Raw genomic sequence first — 26,486 nt, 5'->3', positions numbered from 1 at the left:
TCCAAAAATGTCCCAACACACTGTGAGACGGGTATCACCCTCTCTATTCTACAGATGAGAGGCTGAACGTCCAAGGTTATGCAGAGCAGATGTAATCTTATCCCTACAGAATGTTTTGTAGGATAAGGACCCAGTGAGGAGATCCTGCACCTACATTTTGTCAGTTTTGTCACACTTTCACATAAACAGGAAGGATGACTGAGGAGTGAGGGGAAATGGTACTGACATGAGCCACCTTGGGATTCGGCAGAACTTCCCAGCTTTTTCCTGTTGTGTGGAACCACAGGAAGTGCGTAATTATTTGAGGTGCTCACGTCCCCTCCCCCAGGAACTCAGGAAAGGATTCTCCCTATCTGGCCTTTCCAGTCTCAATTGTTCCTCTTTTCCCTCCAGATACCAGGAGGGTCTAAAGAAGACCAAAGACCTTCAGGACCTGAAGGAGGAGGAGGAAGAACACAAGAGTGAGAGCCCTGAGGAGCCTGAAGAGGCAGAAGAAACTGAGGAAGAGGAAAAGGATCAGAGAAGCAGGTGGGAAGCCTGTGTTTGGAGCCCTTGCCATTGATGAAATGGGTTACAATTCATCGAATTATTGAATTGCACAAAATCCCTGGAAATGCCAGTCCAGGGCTATAGCGGGTCTGGGGTCCAAGTTAGTAGCCAACAGAAACCAAGAGGGCAGTGTTCATGTTGGACAGAAGGTAGAAGAAATCCCAAAGAGCCAAAATAGTTAACAATGGGAGTTTGCAAGAGCTGGGGGGTCAGAGGAGGTCATGGCAGGCAGGCAGACAGCAAGAGCTCTCAGGAGGGGAGAAGGGTTGAAGGACCGGGAGAGGAGTCCCTTCCAGCCCAGCTATGGCTGGTTCATTTCCAAGCCAACCCCATGATACAGCCAGAGTCAGGGGAGCTGGGCTGAAGCCTTGGAGGGGAGGTCTTACAAGAACAAGAACAGGGGCAGAGAGAACACATTAGGTAGGGGACACTCAGCTCAGTGGCAACATCCCTTTCAAGCTGACCAAACAAGCTTGGTCATCCAGACAGTATCTTCACTTGGGATTGGAAATACTTGGGCTTTTCTTTTAAAATACTCTATATTTCTAGCGTATTTTTTTCTAAATCAGGGGGAACAAATATAACAGGTAGATAAAGAAAGTATAGATCCTGCATCTTGTCCCACTTGTGGACCTACCTGGCCCGAAGGATGCAGAATACTGGAAATAATCTCATCTAGTTCCAGGGCATTCCACGCAATGAAGTAATATGGGAATGAGGTCTCAGCCCTACCAGGCCAGAATTATCCCATTGAAGTACATGCTTAGGGGAAGAATAAACTGGTACCCATAGAAGAGGTGTACGCTGACCTATAGATATAGTGACCACATCACCTGGATTCTCAGGACAGCTGCAATTTCAAATATTCTGCTCTACTTTTCCTATTAATACATTCAAACTACAGGTCTTGAATTTCATTTTTTTAAATGTAGTTATAGCAACTTTGGAACACTTCACCAAAGTCTTTGTTTTTAGACTCTGGGGCTATCCTGAGGTCCAAGGCAGCTCCAAACAAAATGAGTAATTATCTAATTGGCTGCTGGACTTGAGATAGGGTATGTGTTTGTGCCTCATTGCTGGCAAACTCTGGAATTCATAGCATGCAATGAATAAGGCAATAAAGTGAAGATTAGAAGCAGGATGGATATGCTCTAAAACATGTAGGAACCACCCATGGAGTCCAGTTGGTGGAAGATTCAACCAGAGTGAGAGGTCTCAGCCTGCGTGGGTCAAGCCCATCGTTCCAGGGAAGAGCCATCTAGAGAGCTGGGGAAAATGTCCACCATTGAAAACAAACCTGTGCTAGGATACACCACGTCCCCTAAAAAAGAACTTCCAAGTTTAACAAGAAAGCACAACCCCTACTCCAAACAGCTGGATTCTGTTCTCCTTAGGGCTCACCTCCTTCTTGGGGGTCCTCTGTTCTTATTTTTCAGGCCACAATATTACCTTCCTCCTTTTTAATGTAGTTAAAAGCTCTTTCTTTGGCATTTCTGAATATATCTAAGATAGACTGGAACTTCCAACACTTCCGAACACTGAGAAAGAACAAAGAGAAATAAACAGAGAGAGAGTACATGGAATATAAACAATCTGGTTTACAAAGCACAGGGCTCGAAGCCTTATCTAGCTAATTCAATCTCAGGCGATTGGCAGCTCCCTCCCATATCATGAAACCCCAGGGGAAATAAGCCTCTGCGAGAGTCCCTTTCTGTCCAGCTCCTGGTCATGAACACATGGCCACAGTTGCCTGTAGCATCCATTACCTGAAAGCACTCTCTTGTTTCTACTGATCCCGAGAGGCCTTGTTCTGTCTCCCAACCCTTGCTCCCTCTTGTATTTACTTTTTCGTTTTAAGAGTGTACCTGTCCCTCAGGTGATGGATACCAGACATGAGCACAGCCCTCAGAAGGGTCCTCATCCTTAGCACAGGGATGTGGCTTCATCTTTTCAAGTCCAGTGTGGCTTCATCTTCTCAAGGACTGACGTTGCTATCATATATACTGCCCACTCATGGTCATAGGGTCCCTTCTTCACCTATGACCCAAGCTGGACTGTCCCTGAGAGCTGTTATCTTTAATGCCAAGACATCCTCATCCACTCCTGAGTCCCTAGACACGGAGTTGCCTGCAGGCCCCTGCACTCAAACATGATTCCCCCATGAAATTTTGGCACCTCACTAACAAGCAAGGTCTGAAGTTATTAAAAGTTCCATGTCCTACTTAGTGCATTTTAAAAACATTAGACTAAGTGCAGCAGCTGACCTCTTATTTAAGAGATTCAACGCCAAACACTAAAGTCTGTTTCTCTGAGTTTCTTCTCTATTATACATAATAATGTAATCTGTTATAAATATTGCTCTCTGGAGGATAGGTTTAAATGAACTTTGGGGGAAGCAAGCCAATATCTCAACCATATTAAAACAGAGAACACAGTCTTCTGACACTTATGTAATACATTGAACAAGTGAGACTCATAAGGTACAACATAAAACTCTTGTCTTTTCTCCGACCGCCTGTTCAAACCTGCGTCATGGGGTTAAGATGATATGTGGGCAGGTTCCTTTACTTTTCCAATAACTCTCAGAAAACAGAAGTTTGCTTATAACAACCAGAAATTGACTTCTAAAGGAAGTCTATTTCTAATCTAATTCTGTTTCTAACCCCTTTTATAGGCTAGATATGGGTGCCAGCTACGGGTTACAAAGCCAGATCTTGACCTCCTCCTTTGTAGTTCTGCTTAAGAGTGGGGTTAGAGTGGGATTCTTTCCATTGTAGGAGCTTGTTTTGGAGCATGGAAGTACAGTCCACGAAGGACTCCATTTTGACATCCAATGATATCTGAATAGAATCTAAATAGGGAGGAGAAAATAAACTTCCAGTTCCAAGCTCTCCCTTCCCAATGGTTGTGAAAATATCCAGTAATTTTCATACCAGCTAATGTGCTCACTTTTTTGCTTTGCTTAATTGTGCCTGAAATGACCTGATGGGGCTCTCATATGGAGAAGAAAACAATCAGTGTTCCCTATGGCCTTAGCATGCAAGGCAGGCACTCTTGAGGATCTGGTCCCTCTCTAAGGAGGGTGTTTGTTGAGTTTTCCAACCTATTGCAAGTCATCCATTTTCTACTAATTCTGAAGTAGAGTTCTCTACTTCTCAGCAAAGGGCCTGTGTTTTGCAGTGTCTGTGTGAGCCTCAGGCTCTACAGAAAGCCCATCTGTCACTTTCTCCACCTCCTTAGTTTGATAATCTTAGTATTTTTGTTTCTCATATTTTTTTTTAAATAGAGCTGGGATTAAACACAGGAGGAAATTCTAGCTTAATGAAGGTATGCAGAGCTTTGCCAGGGAATTATAGAATGGACTCCTCAAAGGCGGCTGTCTGACCAAATGTCTTTTCACTGGGCCACAAAGAGAGAGGGCAAGTTGACAAGGCAGTTGGAAAGGGAACAAGATGGAAAAGGGGCAAAAATGGAAGGGGAGAAAGGAGAAAAGGAGAAAAAGATGAAAGGAAAGGAAAGAAGAGAGAAAAGAGTGTGGAAAGAGTGAGGGAAGAAAAGGAGGAGGGAGAAATTAGAGAATGAATATTAAGGAGGTTGAGAAAACATCTTGAAGAAGCCACCCAGAGGTTGCCAGAAGGAATCAGAGTCTTCTGATTGTCCTTGGGGTGTTTAAAGTGAGCTCTTAAGGTTGTTCTGATCCCTTGTCCATTTATCACTGGACATCAAGCTTCTTCTGAGAGTTTAGCACAGTTCTTCCACTCTGGATACAGTCAGATGTAGAACAGAGAACAACAAATTATGCATCTGAGCACTGAGGCAGGGGACAGATTAGAACTTGGAGCTGATCACAAATAGAGCTAAGGTCAGAAAAGAAGCTGGTCCTGTCTGGATGCATGGAAACGTGGATCAGCCAACCTTGCCCCCTGGGGCTTGGGAGGGTGTCATGAACTAATCAGTAATCATCCCATAAATAGATGAGGGCATGTGTGGATGAATGATCAAACAAGTAAAGATAGTGTTCTAGACCAGAAGTTCCCTACATCAAGGCTATGGACGGGTGGGGAAATTTAACTATCAATTCCTAGACTATAACTTTAGAGATCCTCATTCACTAGGCCTGGGGTATTTTGAATAATTGCTGCCAAGGGATTCTGTGGACAACTGAGTTTGAGAACCATTGCTCTAGACAGTATAGAAGGTATCCCCAGACAGAGAAGTATGGGTGTGGCATCACATAACTTCCCATTATACTAAACCCTCCACCTACTTTTTTCGTTGACAGCAAACTTGAAGAATTGGCCCATTTCTTACAAGTCATGTATCCCAAACTGTGTCAGCACTGGCAAGTGGTCTGGATGATGGCTGCAGTGATGCTGGTCTTGTCTGTTGGGCTGGGGCTCTACAACTCCTATAACTCTTGTGTGGAGCAGGCCGAGGAGCCCCTTGGAAGATCTACTTGCTCAGCAGCCCAGAGGGACTCCTGGTGGAGCTCAGGACTCCAGCATGAGCAGCCTACAGAGCAATAGGAAACCTGACACCTACCCAGTGCCCTACTGCAGTACACTCAGTCTACCACCCTTTCCCCAAGTATAGTGTCAGACCCAGGTGTGAACACACTGCTGCCCATCCCAACAGGGAATGAGGAGGGGTTCTTTTCACACTCAGCACCTCTGTGGGAGCTATTCATACACAGTAACTTGATGTTCTTGGAGGATCAATGAAACTACCCCAGGAAAGCATCCAGTGGACGAAGAAGTCATCTTCACCAAGGAACTCTAACCGAAGGGAAGGTCTTCTGCCCCTAGCTCAGATGGCCAGGGAGAACTAAAACACCTTCACTGGAGGGACAGTGAGATGCTCTCTCTCCCCCTTTTCCTCTTTCCAATCAGTTATCAGGAAGAATTGTGCTTAACAAACACTGACCCTAAGGATCAGACCTGGAATTTGGAGCCACAACATGAATATCTTCCCATTTCCCATCTCATTTTCAATGACTATCCTTCAGCCTCCCCTTCTCCCCTTTGGAATCAGAGTTTCTTTTTACAGAAGAAAGGTTTCTCAGAATAATGTATAGGCTGAATTTAGCTCAGTGCTTGAAATGAAATGGGAAGATGTGAATTAATATATGAAGGTACTTCAAAAGGTTCATGGAAAGATTAGTATTATCTTTTGATTCCATTTTCCCACAAACTTTTTGAAGTACCCTTGTATACGCATCTATATGCACACACAACACACCCACATACACACAACACGCATGCACATGAAGCCAATGACCCTCCAAAAGTGTGCCCTGGATAAATAAGATGCATGTCAAGCCAACCCACAGATTTTCACTAGGTGTGGGGCAGTCACCGGATGCCTGTTCAGTGAGCTCTCCACATGGATTGAAGATGTTTGAAAAACACTGAAAACTCATGGCTTCAACAGAAGACTTGCCGGTCTTCATTTCCAATGCCAGTTCTAAGCTTCTGTACAGCACAGTCTATTCCCTATTTGTTCTCTACCTTTGAAAGCAGTTAACTCACTTCTCGGGTGAATGAAAAGAAATGGTGTGCTTTCAGCTTTGGTCTCTTACTCGGTGTGTGTGCCCACATGCAAGGGTGCAGTTGTACCTTAGTGCTTCTATTCAAATGGGATTTCCAACCCAAGTGTATGTTTCAGGGCATTGCCAACTATTCAGTACAAAACTGAAGCAGCACATCCCATCTCCAATTTGACTTCTCTCCTCACCTTTACAGCCACTGCCTTCATTCAGCCCTCATCAGTTTTTTGGAGGTGTTGGTTTCTGTGTGGGTTTTGTTGTGGTTGGTTTGCTTTTGTTTCTGTTTTTTTTACTGGTATTGTTTGCCTTTGTTGCTGATATTCATATCGAACATACCATGAGCCAAGCACTGCTCTCAGTATTACACAGGCATCAATTCATTTAGTCCTCAAGAAAAGGAAAAAAAAAATACAAGGTGGGTACTACTCTTCCCATTTTCAGGTAAGAAAACTGAAGCACAAAAAAGACATGTCACTTGCCAAGGACACCCAGCTCGTAAATCATGAAGCTGGAACTCAAACCCAGCTAGTCCAGCTCCAGGGCTGTGCTCTTGACCCCTACACTATGTTGCCTCTTCTGATGATCTTCTAACTGAATGCCTTACATGCCCATCTCGCTGCCCTAAGTGGTCCGCCAGCTACTCTAAACTGTCTCTGGTTCCCAAACTAAATGTTTTCTCTCGTAGCTCTGGCCTCCACTCACTAATTTTTCTCTTGCTGTCCTTCTCTTGTCTTCTTGTCACTCTTTAGGACCAAGTGCAAATATCATCCCCTCCAAACAGACTTTGACAGCTTCTCATCCATACTCCCCACCATACCCAACATAATAGGTCACACCCTCCTCTGTGCTTTCTGGCACTTTTAAAATATCTTTATTATTGACCTTTACCTACAGTATATCACAATAATTCATATGTCTGTCTCCCCTAGTGTTTTTCCTCAAAGACAAGAACCATGTCTTACCCATCTCTTGGGTAAGGGCCTACCATGGTGGCTGATGCTTGGGAGGGTGTCATTAAATGTTGGCCAAAAGAACAAGTAAATATTCAAGGTGGTGGAGAGCTGCCTGGGGATGGCTGGCATTTGCACACTTCCCAGTACCAGCACCATCACCACCATATCAATGAGAAAAGTAACATCTTTTGTAAACTCAACTTTTCCTAATAGTTTCCAGTCTACTCCGTGAGAGAGCAGGAAGGAGACCAGACTAGCAACACCATTTCCAAGCTCAGGGACTGGGCACCATGCAGTCACTCCCTTCAGAGAGACCCCCAAGATCAGGCCCCACTTTTAAACACAATGTTTATTGAAGGGGGCATCCTTTACAGTGGCTAGAAAATGACTGTGAGAGAAGCCCAAGCCAGGGTTGACCAAGGATGTGCCATTAAGGTAAAGAGGTGCAGAGCAGGGCAGAGGGACTTTGGGGACATGGGTGGCTGGTTTGCATGGACTATTCCAGAGGGACCAGACACAACTGAAGGAGCTTTAGCTATATGAGACCCTTAGAGCCAAAGACAGGCTGTGAAGGAAGGTCCAGAGAATGGCTGTGGGGCAGGACTCTAGGCCATCAATGTCCAATCTCAGCTTCCCTTAAAGAAGGGCCAAGCTGAGCTGGCCCATTGTCCTTTCGGCCACAAGTTTTCCACCCTTGTTTCCAGGTGAGACAAAGTCCAGGAGAGTAGGTGCAGAGAGTGCCTGCACCTCCAGCTGCTCCACAGAAAGGCCTGCAAAAATATTTGCAGGTAGAGGCCTTTACCCGCACTACTCTATTTGTGAGTAAGGGAGGTCAAGGAAAAGGACGTCTCCAAAAGGGAGCATAAGTGTAGTCACATTTACAAGGTCATGGCTGAAAAAGTACTCATTGGTCTATCTTTTCTGAAAGCAAAGATCAAACTGAAGCAGTTGGAGCTGCTGACAAAGCAGTAGTGAAACAGAGAGAAACAGGCCCATGTGTCCAACAATGACATTGATCTAAAATAAAAGTTCTCCTCAAAATGCCTCTGAAGTCTGACATTTCCGTTTAGCTCCAGGACTCTGGTTGCCTACCTGCAGTTGCAGAGTAATGTTTTTGTCATTGTTGACATCACCTTCTAGAAGAACCTTCACTTTCTGGCTGCCACAAAGTTATGTGTATTGCTGCCCATGTACAGCCTGACAGAGAAAATGGAGAGGGAGTTGCTGGATTTGTGTATCACTGGTTGTCAGTTCTTAATGTTGTTAAGCCTCACACAGGTGTGCTAGCATTGAACTGTAGAGTGTCACATACCTGAGTTTGAAAATAAAAGCACATTACTAAACCTTTGGCAGAAGCCAAACGTCTCCTCATTTTATGGAGCTGGGCCATGATCATACTTCGACCCTGAATGAGATGCCTTTGGGTATTAGTACCTCCCAGAACCAAGCCAGGCATCCCCTACCCTCGGTCTTTGTATTATGGGCTACCCAAAGGGCTGGATTGGTTCCTCTGTTTTCATTCCCCATTCCTGATCCTAGTTTCCTATCCTTCTTGGTCTACGATTTTTTTAAATTAATACATTGTGCTGTGCTACAGACTGCTGAGTTTTCACCAACCTGATTTCCACAGCTTGCCTACATTTTTTGGTCCTTCTTACAGCTAGGTGCAGGGGAATGGGGACCTTTGGGATCTAGTTCCCTAAAAACAAGCTCTCTTGTCCAACACATTATACCATCTTTATTTACTTCTCTGCTTACCAAAATCAGAAGATTCTGGTGAGGACTCTGAGGCCTGAGAAGATGGCAAAACCACTAGGTGGAGCTGGGTCTTTGAATGGGTACAACATTGAACTGTGACATGAGCAAGCTATAAAATTTTAGTGTATTAAGCCACTGAGATTCAGGAATGTTTGTTATAGCTGCTTCGCCTACCCTGACTAATGCATACATTTGAACCAGAAATAGATGCTTCAATAACAAAATTTCCAGGAGAAGAAAACAAGAAACTAATACTAGGAGCTGGAAAGATGGGGCCCATGTTGTGAATAAAACTAAAACACGTGGTAAAGTCTTACCCATGATAACTTGAAGGGCAGTCTGTGGGCAGCCTGTAGTTCCAGGAGGAGTGTTTGGAGAATCAGTGAGTTGGAGTATGTGAACCTCTACTGGCTGCCTGTGGCAAGATATTACGTGAAAAAGAAGCACTTTGGAAAGAATTGGCTACCTGGAAACAGAAATGATAAAAATACATAGAGTATTCACTAATTTGAAGGATTGAAGGATTAGAAAACTTAACTGCTTCTAAATCCCAAAAAGTAAGACTAAGAGGATCTGTGAGTGAAAAAGAATCAATAAAATTTCTCATTTGAACAGATCAACTCAGCCTCATGGCAAAGACTAGATGAAGGATATAGCCAAAGCATCTGTGGTTTCAAATGAACTTGGTGTAGCCACCATTAAATTAAAAAGAGAGAGAGGCGTGTGGCTGAGAAAGCAAAGAAATACATCTTGAGAATTACGACTGGGAAAGGGTTTGGAGTATAATTTGGGGCACATGGAATCAAAGGGAAGCAAATAGATCAGAAATCTAAGTTTGTGGGAGAATTGTATTTACAAAGAAGCACAAGCCAGGACTAAAAACATCTTCGGTCGTTCAAGTTATAAAACAACCTTTGGGAATCTAAGTTTACACTAGCAGGAAGTTGTGCTACTCTCAAGGAGACAATACTCCCTAATATCCACTTTGAATGTGGCCCAGGAAGATTATATACAATGAACAGCCTCCCAGAAGGAAGCCAAGGGCCACAGAGAACAGTGGACATGAGAGTTTCTCCCAGAAAGCAGAATCAGGGTCGAATCAAGGGTAGGTGACTGTTGTAGGCAGAATTTCCAAAATGTCCCCCAAAGATGTCCTACCCGACCCCTGGAGCCTTTGAATATGAGATATCACCCCTGTCATTATATTATATGGTACAGTAGACTTTAAGATAGGGAGATTATGCAGGTGGGCCCAGTGTAATCGCATGAGCCCTTAAAAGCAGAGAACTTTCTCTGGCTAGTGGTAGTAGAAGTCAGAGACTAGAAATACGAGAAGAACTCATTGTGTCATTGCTGACTTGAAAATGGAGGGGTCTTTATGAGCAGAGAACAGACCCCAGCTGACAGTCAGCAAGAAAACAGGGACCTCATTTCTACAACCTCAAAGAAATGAATTCTGCCAATAATATGAATGAGCTTAGAAGTGGATTCTTCACTAGAGCCTCCAGGTAAGAGTCCAGCCCAGGCAACCCTTTGATTTCAATCTTGTGAGACCCAGAGCAGAGAACCTAGCTAAGCCCACCTGGACTTCTGACCTACAGAAACTGTGAGATAATAAATGGGTATTTTGCCGAGCCCGTGGCGCACTCGGGAGAGTGCGGCGCTGGGAGCGCAGAGACGCTCCCGCCGCGGGTTCGGATCCTATATAGGAATGGCCGGTGCACTCAGCCAGTGAGTGCACGTCACGAAAAAGACAAAAAATAAATGGGTATTTTTTTAAGCCACTAAATCTGTAGCTATTTGTTATGCAGCAATAGAAAATGAATATGGTGGCCTTTATAATGTCTCTTCACTGGTATTTCAGAACTACCATGCCCTGATGATTGACGTGACTCCCATTCTTCCCCTTTACACATGAGAGTTTTTATTGAGGTCATCCAGATCCTGCTTCACCATTACATTTGAGGAGTAACATATAACTTTTTTAGTTTATAGGCCACCAGACCACAAAGTGCCATAGTTGGACCTGACAGGGAAGACTGAGTGTAACTCGGAGATCATGGACTTTGAATTGGATGGGACCTTGGATTATCTCTCTTGAGAACAAAGTACTGTACTTTACATGTGGAAGGAATAGTGAACCCTATACTAGGTGACCAGAAGGGTAAACTGTGGCATAGACTGCTACATGTTCACCAAATCATTTTTCCTTTTACTCTGGAGCACACAACCAGATTACAACACAACTCCTTTGTAGTTAGGTGGGAACATGTGACAAAGTTCAGGCCAAGGGAATATTGGCAGAATTGATATAGTTACTTCCCAGGCCTGGCCCCTAAAGCAATCTCCAGCATTCTCTGCACTCTCTGCACTCTCTTCCCTTTACTGGCTCAATGAGAAGATCTTGGGAAGAACTCAGAGGTACTAGGTGATAGTGGAGCTACACAGAGACTGATAGAACGAGCCTTGGTCTCTGAATAACTGTGTGTAGCAAAATCCCACCAACACACACACACACACACATCACCACTATCACCATCACCACCACCACCTGTCAGCCATTGAATTGTGACATGAGAGAAATAATCATGAGAGAAATTGTTAGGCCATGAGAATTGGGGGTGTTTGTTAGAGCAGTTAGACTACACTGACTAATACACTTGCCTACTATATGGTTTTAAAAATAACTAATCTTTGTAGTATCAAGTACCAAGGAGTTATATTGTTATGTTATTTTTAAGTTCAAAATTTCAACTTCCTTATTTGACAGATGATAAAACTGGGGCCCAGAGAAGTTAAGTGACTTGCTGAAGGTCACACAGATAATTAGTGTTAGAAGTTAAACTAAAATTTAAATATTACTCTCAGTCCAATACTTGGGATTGTGCCATATTTCCTTTCTTCGTGCCACATTTCAAAATTACTACTCTATTGAAATTTGTATTTGCATGCATCAGATTAAATAACACATTCACTCTTGTTACCATATCCAGGGAGCATGAACGCTGGCCTGGATATTCCATGTTTCCTGCTCTCCTTTGAAAGCTGATTGTTGTTCTCTTCATTTTCTTTTAATTTTTAAAACTTTCTTCTAATTCTACAATTTTCTTCTTTAATTACTAGTTGTCCTTGATTACAGCACAAGCTGTTATTTTAGAAGTGGATGGTGCTAGGGCTGGCCCTGTGGCTCACTCAGGAGAGGTCGGTGCTAGTAGCACGGGTTCAGATCCTATATAGGGATGGCCAGTGCACTCACAGGCTGAGCGTGGTGCAGACTGCACCAAGCCAAGGGTTGCGATCCCCTTACCGGTCATAAAAAAAAAAAAAAGAAGTAAACGGTGTTGCCAGTTTGTTTTCCATATCCTGAACAATTTCTCAAACTAGTGAAAAGAGATTATGTGGCAACATTTTCTCTATGGCTCTCCACTTTAGCTTTTAGCTCTTGACAAAGAACTCTTCAGAAACTTATAGTGAGTGAAAAGCCTAGGAACTGAGACTAAGTATATTCACACTTAATAAGAGAGGGAGCAAGTTCCAACCAAGCATCTCCAACCACATCCCAACAGTGGCTTAATTTCTTTCAGTGGGGATATCCAAAACAAAAGATTGTCTCCTCTTCTAGGAACTCATTATTAAACACCAGCACAATCACACAGACTACCTTTATTTAATGATTCCCCTTCTAGTAATTTGATTCCAAAATTTAGGGCATTCTTCTCATTTCTCCTAAGCTATTTCTCCCATCTAAAGCCTTGCCTTCCATGATTCAATTTTTCCCTTTCTGTCTTCCTTTCTTATTTCTTTTTGTAATAATTTAATGAATTCTTGAAAGCTAGTTCTCTTTCAGGCATGGTGCTAGGCTTTAAGAATAATTATGAAGAGGACATGATTCCTGCCTCTCTGACTACCTAGTACCATGGTGGTATAGTCACATGTTTCTGAGGTACTAGGAGCCTAGGGTTTGTGCTCACCTGAGTAATGAGGCCTGTATTGGAGATATATAGGAGCTATTTCCCTGGTTTCTTAGAAGTTCCCTATGTTTGTAAGGAGCAGATTCTCTTTTTGCTATTGGTATTTTCCGCACAGATATTTAACTTTATGATCAATACCACTTATGCAGAAAAAAACTAGCTATCTATGCACTATTCCTATTAAAGACATTCATTTTCAGAGAAAACTTATAAATCTTTGCTCAAGGCATTGCTAGAAAGCCAGTTCCATAATTACCAAGGAGGACAAACTCTGAAAATCCAAGTGGGAAAACATAGAGTGTACTCCGCTTTTACACAGTACAGATATACCTCACATTCAGCAAATGAAAAAGATGGAGTCTAAATTGAATTTCAGTCTACCAGAATATAAGAGAATTTGTTAAAGAGAAAGTTACTATATAAAAACCCGTATTGTGACTGCAGTTGTAAAGCTAAAAATCCTTTTAAAAAGTGTAAAATGAATAATTCTGTAAATTGCCCCTTAGTTGTTTTATAAACATGAATTTTTATATGTGCCTGGTTTCTTTGAAAAAGGAATTACCTGTAGTGGCGTAGAAATTTCAAATGTATCAAAGAAGTACCAAAGGAAGGCATGAAGCGTCTGTGCTCAGTATTTAAATGGGCATTTACTTTCATGAGCTTCAGCATCATTCCCCACAGATCAAGGTGATGCAGCTGGGAAAAAAGATCACCGATTATGGGAGGACGAGCACAGCCCACATTCCCTCTCCTTTAGAGACAGAGACAGCCCTAGCAGTATATAAATGAATGGGCTCCCCAGGCAATAACAATGAGTGGTATGAAAACTGAGCTGGTGGGGGACAGGGAGTGTCAGGGAATGTGAGGACTCGGAAAACCTTCAGCAGTTCATACTGTGCTATCTGCCTTCCTCATTTGTGTGTTTTCTGAGTCAGCATTAGCTAAATTTTCCAGAAAGCCATCCACAAAGTACAGCCTGGGCGTTCAAGGGACGTCACTCATTTCCCCCACTGACCTTGACAAGTCAGAAGCTTGAAAGCAGGGAAATCCGGATGTCTCAGTTATGAAGTGGAGCAGTGGGGGCCTCAACATATTTCCAGAACTCTCCATCTAGACTGGTGATTGAGCATCTGCCTCTCTTACTGCCGGTGGCCACCTGAGGTGCTTCCCTGGCTCTGAGGGGGTTAGCACAATGGCCAAGTGTGTCAGCCTGGTGTTGCTTCTAGTCTCCATCTGGACCACAAGGCTCCTGGTCCAAGGCTCTCTCCATGTAGAAGGTAGGTTTCTTACCAGATTTCCAAATTGAGGCAACCAAGATCTTGAAAATTGTCCTAAGCCTACTAAGCTCTTGACTATGGATTGCTGGGAATGGAGGTCGCCCTCGCTATCAATACCATGTCTAATTGGTAGTATTGCTCTGCCAGAAATGTTTTCACCATATTGTCAACTTCATCAAAATGATTTACGTTTACCTTTGTATCATCTTGACTTTTATTTTTGGTTATGGAATTTTTCTCTTTTTTTGTTGTTTTTTGTTTTTTTGTTTTTTAATTTTGTTTTACTTCTCAATATACATTGTAGTTGATTTTCATGCCTCTTTACCCATTCCTCTTCACTCTCTCCCCTCCCCCTGACATCATACCTGTTCACTTGACTTAAAAAGTTCAAGAAATTTTTGTGATTATTGCGTCTTCTTCCCCCCACCCACCCTTTGTTTGTGTGTTTATTTATTTATTTATTTATAGCTTGGTTATGGAATATTTTTAATGAGGATATTTTGAAACAAAACATTGAAGAGAGATAATTTGTTTTTAAAAGTGTTTCACTGAAGAAGCAAACCATGATTCTGAAAAATTTAAAACAATCACTAAGACTGGGAAAATGGGTAACTTTCACTAAATTGGCCTATTTTATGTTTTGGGGAGTGCCAACATAATTATTTTAATTTCAATCTTACTATACTACAAATGGAATGCAATATTTTTAATATGTAGTAAATAGCAAATTAACTGAAAAAATTTGTGAAAATATAAGTTTAAAAATTAGTCATCAGCTCCCTACCTAAGGGATGACAAAGTGATTTCTGGGCTTTTGAGATGCCTTAATGGAAACCTCATTCTGCCCTGTAGGCAAAAAATATGTAACCACAAATCACTTATTGCAGCTCCAGGCAAATGAAAAATCTGAGCACTTTATAAGGAAAATTGTGTGTTCCTCTGTTGGAAGATGCTGTGAGATATAAAATAGGTCAGGAACAGACATCCAGAGTTGATTCATATATTATTGTACTCGATTTTGTCAGAGAGTTTAGAGTTATATGAATAATTTCTTTCAAATACCAGAACTGTTACTTTCAAATAAGTTTGGTCCTCTTTGAAATCTCCTGAAGAGACCATTTACTATTCCCCACAATGCTGCCATTATTCAAACTATTTTGGAAATTGTTCTTTGACAATGACTCCGTCACACTCTTTGGACCATCCTCAATAATGGCAAAAATTTCCTTAGGAAATTAAATTTTTGTAAACAGCTAAAAGTTATAACCATGACAGCCAAATAAGGTGACAGATGAAGGTGAGCGAACCGGAATGGGAACTATTTTTGCAAACCTATTATGCAGAGATACAGGTTAAGTGTATATATAAAATGTCATCTAATCCTCTCAAGAAGACATTTAATAGATGAGGAAACAGGCTCAGTGAGGCCAAGTGACTTACCTAATATCTTGCATGTAGTAAATAATGAAACTTGGATTTAAATTCAGCTCCTCCTGATTCCTAAGCATGTGCTATTCCCTGATATATCCTAAGCATATATTATTATCTGTTATCATATACATATACCTAATTCCTAAGCATATACTATTTCTACTATGCTTGCTGTTTCCTAAGACATCTTAAGGAAGGGGTTACTGGAGCACCCTTTGGATTCCAGGTTCTTCTTTTTATCCCTAAATGAAATAGGAAAGCATAAAATGACCAATATTTGTTGACTGCCTGCAATGAACCCAGCCTCTGCCATGTACAAGTTATCTAATTTAATTTTGAAAAAAAATCAGGTAAAAAGGTATAATCATCCCTGTTTTACAGACAACAATGCTGACTTGCCCAAAGTCTCAATAGCCGGTTAACAATAGGAGAAATATCCAAAGCTAGGTCTGTTCACCCAGAATAGGTCTATCATTATTCTAAATAATAATATTTAGAGTAAAAATGAGGTATGATGAGAGAGGAACAAGACCATATTATAGTGCAATAAATAAACCTTCTCTGCAGTCAATTCCCAAAGAAGCACCCCTAAGAGATCTGAGCAATAGTAAGCTCATGAGCTAAAGGAGCCAAATTTCAGGATAAACAGCATGTTCAGAGTTCAACCTAGTTGTGTGTGTGTGTGTGTGTGTGTGTGTGTGTGTGTGTTCATTTCCCGATAGCACAGTGGAAGGCAGAACAGTATCACAGTTAAGAACTGGGGATTTAAAGTCAGGCATAATTGGGTTTGTGCCCCCAATCTGCCATCTACTTGCTCTATGTCCTTGGGCCTGCTAAAGTTACTTAATCTCTCTGAGCCTCGCTTGTGTTCTCTTAAAAGAGACAGGGTTAGGGCTGGCCCCATGGCTCATTCCAGAGAGTGCGGCGCTGGTAGCGCCGAAGCCATGGGTTCGGATCCTATGTAGGGATGGCCGGTGCGCTCACTGGCCGAGAGCGTGGTGCTGACAACACCAAGCCAAGAGTTGCGATCCCCTTACCGGTCAAAAAAAAAAAAAAAAGAGAGAGAGACAGTGTTTAGCAGAGAGTAACCTTAACAGATGATAGGTGTTAGAATTACTATTGGTATTAGTATGAATATCAGTATTGGTATAGGTATTAGTATTAATTAGGGCATATGGTCATTAAGAGGCTGCTCTGTCACCCCAGCTGCAAACACTCACATTTAGGTGTTGACTGTCTGGTCTCTCCTGGTGAAAGGAGTCTCAAACTGAACAAGGCCATCCACAATATTGTACATCATACACACATCCCTTTCCCCAGCCCCCTTCTCCAGAACACAGCAATGTCACATGGAGGACTTAGAAATGCTCCTTCCATGTTTGCAAGAGAAAACCTCCTTTAAATACCAACCTAGAAAGTGATAAAAATATTTGACTGGGCATCCAATACACAGCTGTGTGCAAGCAATTATTTGGGTGATTTAAATGCCCTTTCACAGACTTTCATGGATCAAGCCCAGTAGGAATGATGTACTTGAATACATTGCAACTTGGCAATTTCATACAGGTCTTTAAATCCCAGAAACCCAGAGGGAAGGGGCCAAAATAACTTCCAAACCCAAAAGATTTCGAGTAAAGATATTACTCACATCTTACCTGTTCAACTGCCTCAGCTTCCTGTAGGCAGTAAGGAAAATCAATCATCAGCAGACTAATGAATCATTTTCAGTAGGGAAATCAATCATTAGCAGACTAACGAATCATTTTCAGTAGGGAAATCAATCATTAGCAGACTAAAACCAAAATGCATCTAAGATAACAATGATAATATGTTGTCTATGATTTATTGAGTACCTACTATGTGGCAGACAATATGCTAAGCATTTTTATTACAATTAACTCATTTAATTCTCACTATCCTATGCAGTAGATGCTGTTACTCTCTTGATTTTATAAAAAAGGAAACTGAGGCTCAAAGAGATGAAGCAACTAACCTAAGGTCACAGAGCTAGCAAGCAACACAGGCTAGATCCAAACTCAGGTCTGACTCTAAAACTCGACTTCCTTCATTTAGTTTCTCTGTCACACAAGGTTTACTGCCCAGTTCCTCCAGGAATTTCTGAGTAAGCCTGCCCCCCAATGGTCAGAAAAGATCTGGAACTCAGAAAGCTCACATTCTGTTATATAACAAGCACAACGTTTTCAACCCATCTTAGAAACTGTAGTGTGCTGAAACCACACTGGTTTAGAATATTGCTAACTATTCTATTGACAGAGCCCTGAATTCTATCTTTCTCAAATTCTCAGATACTTCATTTTACAAACTCCAGAAAAGGTTTGCAGTAACTGCATCACCTAGACCCTACCCCAGGAACTGGTAGCCAAAGCCCCCATGTGATGAACAAGGCACGTTGATGCAGTGGGTTAGGATGGACTCTGATCTGGTGAGATTTACAGCTTGGACCACAGCACACATCCCTCTAACCCAACAGGCTGTCCTCATGGGAAATGCCTGGTCTGTGTCCTGTCATTTCTAAACCCATTGTCCTTTTCCCAGCCATACGGATCTCACTGTTGCATCAAGATAATAATGCTCACTAGGGAGGAGAACCTAAGGGCTGGGAACAAGGATGGCAGCAAACTGAAGACCTATGTGATTCCTTTGCAGAGCTTTCCATCTCGGTACCATGCAGATTTATGGGGGTCACCTTTGTGAACAAAAAAGTTAACCAGCAGCTGAATTTCACAGAAGCCAAGGAGGCCTGTAGGCTGCTGGGGCTGACTTTGGCCAGCAAAGACCAGGTTGAAGCAGCAAGGATATCTGGCTTTGAGACTTGCAGGTGAGAAACAGCTGGATTCACTAACACTGCTGGAGCTCTTCCGGCTCCATGTTCTTGTTCAGCAGTAGAGATGCTGCTTTCTAATCATTTGTCCGTTCAACCAGTATGTATTCTTTTACAGATATGGGTGGGTTGAAGAAGGATTCTCAGTCATCCCTCGGATCTCCTCGAACCCCAACTGTGGGAAGAGTGGGGTGGGTGTCGTGATTTGGAGAGCTCGACCTAGTCAAACATTCGGGGTCTATTGTCACAACTCATCTGGTGAGTCAGATTCCAAGCTTCTCCATGTGGCATGTTTTCTCTGGGCATCACTAGCTCTGTGATCTGTCTGGAAAGAGTAACCCTAAGTGGCAGCAGAAGCAATCATGATGACGATTGTCTCTCTGACCAGGTTAGAGGTGACAATGTGCCCCTCAGAGGAAAAAGTTAGGAAAATACAATTGAATGGCAACATAGGGAGAGAGCATCCCAAGGAGGCTCAATTACCACCATGCCCCACCCCCCACCCTATGAGATAAACAGGAGGAAGGGAAGGAAACAAATGTACAAATGTGTGTAATGCATCCAGTATGGACAAAGAGATATACTAGGTTATCTCTCTGAACTGTGACAACTTCCTTAGGAGGTATGCTTTATCATCCCCCTTTTGCAGGTAAAGAAACTTAGCTCAGAAGGCATAAGTACATTTGTCTAAGTTCTCATTATTATTAAGGTTCAAACTGAGGTCTAACTCTGAAACCATGCTCTTTCTACTATCCCACATTTCTTTATAGTAGAGGAAATTCAGATGCTACATTCTGCATTTTTAAGAACAAGACCTAATCTTATGAAGGAAGAAATTAAAGCCTAGAGAGGAGAACTGATTTGCTCACGGTCATGCAGTAGTCCCATTAACCTTGCTTGGAGACCTTGGCTGCTTTAGCCCAAGTGTTTTACTATGTAATTTCTCAGAAAGTTTTTCTTTTGCTAAATACTCACTTGTTCTCAGTTTGTCATATGAGACCCTGTGATTTATAACTCTTCACACGTATTCATATATATGACCTTCTAAAGGTTATATGGCTGAGTGTTCATACACAGGACAGATTTCAAAATCATTCTCTGAGATTCAAGAGATAAATGTTCACCAGTCGACATTAGCCAAAACTATCCCAGAAAGGCAATATAGGATCCCAGCAGTTCTCTGAACCAGGGTGCTTTGGCATAGGAAAGGTCCTTGGAGATACTTTGTCCAATTCCCTCACTTCACTCCTAAAACAACTACAGTTTAAAATGGGGTTTAGCTTGTTCAGGGTCCTACAGTCAGTTAGTGGCAGAGTCAAAATTGGAACATAGGGCTTCTTCCAACATTTTTTTCATCATCTTCCCTCTCTTCTCTGCCTCTTTAGCCTTTCATCTCTGGCTGGAGAATTGGTGATTAGAGTTGCCTGTTTCCTCATGGTTTCACTTAACTTGTACTCCCATCCCCTGTATTTTCTATATACTGAAAGTGAAGTCTAGTGGCTTGATTAGGCTCGAGTTCAGTATTCTGGCAAAAATACTTCACATATGATATTGTATATTTTGGATCACATCACAAGAAAAGGCACTTAATGTCAGTATGTCTCGCTGCTCATTATTGCTAACTGTGATCATTTGATTGAGGTGGTGACTGCCTAGTCTCTCCAATGAAATTAGAACAATATGTCTTTCTCTTTGCAATTAGTAGGTAATCTGTAATATTATATTTTGGCACCATGCAAATATCCTGACCCCCAACTACCTTTTACCTAATAGTTTAAGCAGCCATTGATGATCCTTGCTCAAATCAGTTGTTAGAAGGAGGAAGGGGTCCTGCAAAATGGTGATTTTTCTAAATCTATTCTTCCTTCTCTGATAAAGAAGAATCTCTTTCTTTCTCATACACACATACACACACACACACACACACGTACCCCTTCTCCTTATACTACCATGAACACACGGCTTTACTTATTCAATGTGTTCAATATATTATAACCAATGTTACAATTATTATTCTTTTGGGTACTCATCCTAACCCTATCCTAACCATACTCTAATTTTCTTTGTTTTTTTTATTTCCTTTTTTACTGCTATTTTGTGGCATTTTAGGATCGGAGTAACCCTATGCCTAACACTGAGCCTTATGTTAATTGTCTTTCTTATTGCTGTCTTTGTAAGGTTTGGGGATCAAAGTAACCCTTACCCTAATCCTAACTTTATTCTTTTATTGCTGTCTTTGTGAGGTTTGAGGATCAGACCAACAGACTATTAATCCTCTGTGTGCACAATTTGTGTCGTGCTGTTCCCTCTGCGTTGCCTGGCTGACTGCTATTCTTTATTCAAATCTCAAGTGGCATCTTCTCCAGGAACTCCTCCCATTCCCCTCACTCCTTTCTATTCTCTTGGATTCCAACCACACTCTGTTTGATATCTGAGTATCAGAGCACTCAGCATATTCTAGAGAAATTATGTTTGTAGTTTGGAGCGGAAGGAGAGCCGGGTCCTACCACGTCCAGCTGTGATAACTGTGCCCTCGACCAGGTAGGGACCTCAGGACTACATTGCTGTAGCTCCCTCACATGTCCTTCCCAGCCTCACATATGAAACGAGAAGCCAAGGAAAAGAATTCTTACAGATGTTATCCATTATGCCCAGACACTCTGCAAGGCCCTAAACAATATCTTATTAATTCTCAGTAAAATGACACCAGCGTATCATTTCTACTTTTGGGAGAAGTAACCGATGTTTAGAGTGTACCTTGCCTGTGGTCACAGTCAATAAGGGACAGAGCCCAGATTTAAATCTTGAGCTAACTGTATCATGCCATGCTACTTTGATGTACCTTCTGTAGTGATGACCCCACATCAGCAACAACCAAGGCTTGGGCATTAATATTTCTTAAAAGCATCCCAGATTATTCTAACCTGCAGCCAGGGTTGAGAATCACTTTTCCCTTGAAAATCTCTAAGATCTAAGTTTTAGGATTCCGGATACTTCTGGATTCTCTTATTCCTGTGCAATTGTATTAACTTCCTTCTTTGCTTCCAGATTGTACCCACTCCCTGCTCTGCATTTCATTCTCTACACACCTCCACCGATAATTATTTTACTTCTCTGCTCCACAACCTTTTTGATAATATGATATGAATTGTGAAGGCTTGTGCATACAAAATTGGACATTTACGAGAAATTTCATGTATAATTTGGGAGGTTTGTGGACCCTAGTTGAAAAGTCTCTCTCCTACAGAATCAATTCCCAATTTTTAACATGGCAGTTATGAATCTTGATTTATGATCTGGCTCCAAACTATCTTCCCAGTCTCATCTCCTACTTGCAGTCTTTCACATCCCCAGTTACACACACACCCTACACTCCAACTACACTGTGCTATTTGTCATTTTTCTAACATAACTACACTTTCAAGCTTCTGGATTCTTGGATCGTGCTATTCCCATCGACTGGAATATTCCATTCCCTCTTCTATACTAGATGAGCTGCTTCTCTGTTTCAGCTATCCTGGCCTTCTTAGTCATCAAATGGGCTAAGTTCATTCAACTTCTGGCTCCTGAACTTTCTGTTCTCTTTACTGTACTTTAAATGATTTTGCCCTAGATCTTCAATGACTGGCTACTTTTCATCATTCAGGTCTCAGGTGAAGTATCACCTTGCCAAGAGACCTTCTCTTATCGCACTATCCAAAGTATCTGTCCCCCATGCTCCACCCCTACCGGTTTAATCTGTATCCTGTTTTATTTTCTTTCAACATTTATAATTCTCTGAAATTTCTGGCTTTTCTTTTTTAATTATCTCTATCCTTCCAATAGTGTGCAACCCCCTTAAGAGCAGAGACTTGATCTTGTTTGCACCACGTCCCTAGCACCTACAACAGTGCGTGGCATAGATTTGTGCTCCACATTTGTTGAATGAGCACATTAATCTTCCATACACTGCCCAAATGCCATCTTCTCCAAATCCCCAGTGATCTCTCCATATCCTTGACAAAATGCTTTTTCTGTCCTCCGGGAATCAAGAGCCATGACTTATTTGTCTCTGTATTTTCAGTTCCCAACATAGTATGTTGAGCTTAGTGTGTTTCTGCCCCTCCCCAATATTTGAAAATGTTCATTTTCTGAGGGAAGAACTTAGCATGTGCTCAAAAATCAGAAATGTGGGTAAAAGTTTAGAGCAGAGAAGGCCGAGGATGATGTCTATTTGAGTAGAGGTCTTTTCAAAGTAAAATGAATAGTATAAAAACTGACAGTGCATGTGTGGTCAAAATGTTTTATCAGTAGTATCCATGACTTTGACCGGTATTTAATTTAATTTTCAAAACTGAATCAACTTAATAGAATAACTTTTTCTTCATAGTTAACATTCCAACTGATACTATTCACTACCACAAATAATTAGGGTTTTAAAACAGATGCAAATTCATATTATAATATATTGCACGGCTCTGCCATTTACTAGCTATGTGACTTTGGGCAAGTTATTCAATTCCTCTGAACTTCAGTTTCCTCCTGTATAAATGAGGGTTTGAAAAAATCGTTGAATGAAATATCTAATTAAACACCTAGTACTATTGCTGACTCAGAGTAAGAAACTCAACAAATGTTAGTTTCCTCTCTGCCACATTCAACAAATTGGAAAGCAAACCCATATCCCTCTCCCGATCCCCCTTTTTTTCACTTTTTCTTGATGAACCCAGAGAAATCTGGTCTTAGCAGATCTTTGTCCTGAAGTGGCATCACATGTGTATATTTGGCCTCCCCATCTACTCTTTCCTTCCTTTCACTTCTCCTTCCTTTCTTATTTATCAAATATTTATTGAGCATGCACTATATGCCTGACACAGTGCACATACCATGATGACTAAGAAAGACAGGGTTCCTGCCTCCAAGGAGGTCATGGTCCAGTGGGGAAGAGTATAATGAAAACTGTGACAAGAGAAGCACATGGAGGTTCAGGAACATATGCCTAGAAACCCAATTTAGCCAACGAGACTGCCTGGGAAAGAAATAGTCAATCTGAGACCTTAAGGATAAGTAAGAGTCAGCTAAATAAAAAGGGGATAATGAGTCTGAAATGAGAAGCATCATGGTGCAAGCCTTGGATGTGAGAGAAAGCATATCAAGGAATGGAAGAAACCTCAGTATGGCAGGAGCAATGAGAGAAAGAGCAGATGAGGCTGGCAACAATAGCAGGGGCCAGATCATGGAGGCATACAGGCCATGCAGCAGAGGCAGTTACTGAAGGATTCTAAGCAAGGAAGTGACATGATTAGATTTGCATTTCGGTGTGACCATTCTGCCCCAATGTAAAGGGCTTGGGTGTGGGGGGTAGGAGGGTAGTAAGACTAGAGGCAGAAAGAACAGTTAGGAGGCTGCTGCAATATTTACTTCAATTTTCCCTCTCCCAACAGATACTTGGGTTAACTCATGCTCTCCAGAAATCATCACCACCAGAGATCCCATATTTAACACTCAAACCACAACGCACACAATAGAATTTACTGTCAGTGACAGTACATATTCAGCATCATCCCCTTACTCCACAACACCTGCTCGTGCTATTCCTCCTGCTCCGGCTTCCACTTCTACTCCACGGAGAAAAAAATTGATTTGCATCACAGAAGATTTTATAGAAACTAGCACTGTGTCTACAGAAACTGAATCATATATTGAAAATACAGCAGCATTCAAAACTGAGGCTGCTGGATTTGGAGGTAAATGCTTTCTGTGTCTGTGTTATGTGTGTATGCGTGTTTATGTGTAACAGACAATGCATAGAATCCAGCCTGCCTCCTGACTGGGCACTCAGGACCTGCCAAATACAAATAAAAGCTTAGCACAAACTCAACTTTCATAAAGTCATAGAACTTGATAGCTGTAAAGAACCTTAGTGATTAATCTAAAAATTGTGAGTATAAGAGTTTCACTGTTGAAAACTCAAAGACTTTTAAAAATAAATGACTATGTACAAGTTCTTTTAAATATATATATACCTTAAATGCCTACGACTGGAAAGGATTTTTTTTTTCCTATTTAAAAGTAAAGGTCTTGCCGTTAATTAGCTCCAGACAATCATCTCAAGGCCACAGAGAGGAAATGAGCTCTATCTGACATATTGCCTCCTATAGAATAGAGAGAACATGAGAGCAAGGCCAAGGATTCTACAAGCAAGAAGCAGATGAATTGTTAAATGGTCAGGAGTTCAGATCCCCATACCAGTACCAGCCAGCTGCCAGAAAAAAAAAAAAAAAAGACGAAAGGTTAAATGAGCAGTACATACAATGCATAAGTGAAGGACCAACAGACCATGTCTCTGTGTCCTCCAGGTGTTCCGACGGCCCTGCTGGTGCTTGCCCTTCTCTTCTTTGGTGCTGCAGCTGGTCTAGCCGTTTGCTACGTCAAAAGGTGGAGTTTGGGGCACACCTTTGTCACCTCCCTATCTTGTGTTTTTCCAGGGTTGTTATTGGCATTTTATTGGTCAAAATGGAGATGGCAGTCCTCTTATACTGTAAATTTTCTCCCTCATCTCACCTCTCCTCCCTACCCCCCAATCTTTCCTACTATTTCAGCACAAAACTGTCACCCAGCCTTTAGGTATCAGTCAATGACTATGCCTTTGAAAATCAAGAAATACAAAGAAAAGACTGACATCTGGGAAAAATTTATATACCTTATTTGATTTTTAGTTCTTTGTTTTTGGTGGAAGAGCTATGAGGTCAGTCTAAAGTTTGGCCTGTAAACATATTCCCATTTAAATGAATCCATTAAGGTGGAGATGGGTTAATGTATTTGAGCACATATGTGTTAGCATCACTCTGAAATAAAGGTACCCAGAGTACTGTGCCAATATGTGCCATCGCAGACAAAGCATTATCTATTGTTATGTGTGTTACATAGAAGTCCCTCACTTTAATTTTATGTTTGTGCCTAAAGGTATGTGAAGGCCTTCCCTTTTATGAACAAGGATAAGCAGAAGGAAATGATTGAAACCAAAGTAGTGAAGGAGGAGAAGGTTGATGATAGCAACTCTAACGAGGAATCAAAGAAAACTGATAAAAACTCAGAAGAGCCCAAGAGTCCAAACAAAACTACAGTGCGATGCCTGGAAGCTGAAGTTTAGATGAAAAATAAATGAGAAGACGCACCTGAGGCTGGTTTCTTTTCTGATGAATATCCTGGCCCCAGCTGGGGAAACTAAAAGGGCCAAAGAACCAAAGTCCACCCTTGCTTCCTAACTAGAATCAGTTCAGGGCCGCATTTGGACTATGGAGTTCACCAAAGGTAGCTCCCTTCTTCCTACTGCAATCCTTTCTGGATCCTATCCTCCTACCTCCAAAGCTTCCCACAGCCTTTCTAGCCTTGCTACATCCTAATAACATCCCAGTGGGAAAAAGGAGCTTTGCAAAGTACAAGGACCTAAAACAGCTAATCAGTAAAAAGGCCTTCAGGCTGGCTCAGTCTAGGTGAGTTGAGAGCCAAAGGGTCACGGAGACCAAAGACTTCTCTGCTGTTTCCACAACCCAGATATTTCTTCAGCTCTGAAAGGGAAACACTTATACCACCTGGCATGTTCTTCTGAGCCAGGCAAGAGCAAAAGAAGGAGGGAAAATTCCAGCAACTGAAAGCCATGGAGATTGCCATGACTTGAGACCTAATCTCTGTAAAATCAAAATAAATAGAGAAATAGAATGAGGCTGAGCACACTGACAGCACATTGTCAGCAGGCACTATAAACACAGACAGGGGCAAAGTATTCTTCTCTGACTCAGTTGGGTTGGAATTACTTTTTAGAACATATATATACTTTCTTTTCTTTGTACTGCTGCTATTTTCTCTAGAAAAATATACTTTTACAAGAAAACAAAAAAAAATACTCTTACAAATTTCTGTTTTTAGCTGAGTTACAGAAATTATTACTGAGGAAAATTACTGTGTAAAAGAAACATTTGCTGAATATCTACTATATGTCAGGTGCTGTGCAAGATATTACATTCTGTAATTCATCAAAAAATTTCATATAGTAGAATTCTGTCTGAAGCTAATTTTTTTCGGTTTTGTTATCCCTAGCTTACATAATTCCAAACTAATATTTTTTTTACTGAAACTAATCATTCACTCATTTTTTCTAATATGGCAATCATTAAAACC

General features: G+C 41.6%; 2 protein-coding genes across 4 annotated transcripts in view; both read left to right on the top strand.

The window, feature by feature from the left end:
• IRAG1 (inositol 1,4,5-triphosphate receptor associated 1) overlaps positions 1–5,088 on the top strand; it is a 117,943-nt gene extending 112,855 nt beyond the window's left edge. For all 3 annotated transcript variants that reach the window (XM_063094330.1, XM_063094327.1, XM_063094329.1), the window contains 2 exons: positions 394–528; positions 4,832–5,088. In XM_063094330.1, coding sequence (XP_062950400.1) covers positions 394–528; positions 4,832–5,075 — 379 coding nt within the window. In that variant the 3' untranslated portion in view covers positions 5,076–5,088. The remainder of the gene's footprint in view (positions 1–393; positions 529–4,831) is intronic.
• An 8,761-nt stretch (positions 5,089–13,849) lies between these two features.
• On the top strand, positions 13,850–26,190 carry LYVE1 (lymphatic vessel endothelial hyaluronan receptor 1). Its single transcript, XM_063094608.1, has 6 exons — positions 13,850–14,053; positions 18,152–18,323; positions 18,445–18,584; positions 23,750–24,052; positions 24,665–24,743; positions 25,272–26,190. Exons 1-6 carry the CDS (start codon positions 13,969–13,971, stop codon positions 25,456–25,458), a joined length of 966 nt encoding a protein of 321 aa, XP_062950678.1. The 5' UTR covers positions 13,850–13,968; the 3' UTR covers positions 25,459–26,190.
• The last annotated feature ends 296 nt before the right edge of the window (positions 26,191–26,486 follow it).

The sequence above is a fragment of the Cynocephalus volans genome, chromosome 4 (assembly GCF_027409185.1).
Source record: "Cynocephalus volans isolate mCynVol1 chromosome 4, mCynVol1.pri, whole genome shotgun sequence".
Classification (NCBI taxonomy): Eukaryota; Metazoa; Chordata; class Mammalia; order Dermoptera; family Cynocephalidae; genus Cynocephalus; species Cynocephalus volans.
Note: the sequence above shows the minus strand (reverse complement) of the source record. Positions and strands in the feature narration are given on the sequence as shown.

What these genes read in the sequence shown, in the direction of transcription:
- LYVE1 (XM_063094608.1), top strand. Translation starts at nt 13,969, where the DNA reads ATGGCCAAGTGTGTCAGCCTGGTGTTGCTTCTAGTCTCCATCTGGACC. An exon ending in CTATTGTCACAACTCATCTG is followed by an intron (nt 18,585 to 23,749) that starts GTGAGTCAGATT and finishes CTCTCCCAACAG; the next exon opens with ATACTTGGGTTAACTCATGC. An exon ending in TGAGGCTGCTGGATTTGGAG is followed by an intron (nt 24,053 to 24,664) that starts GTAAATGCTTTC and finishes TGTGTCCTCCAG; the next exon opens with GTGTTCCGACGGCCCTGCTG.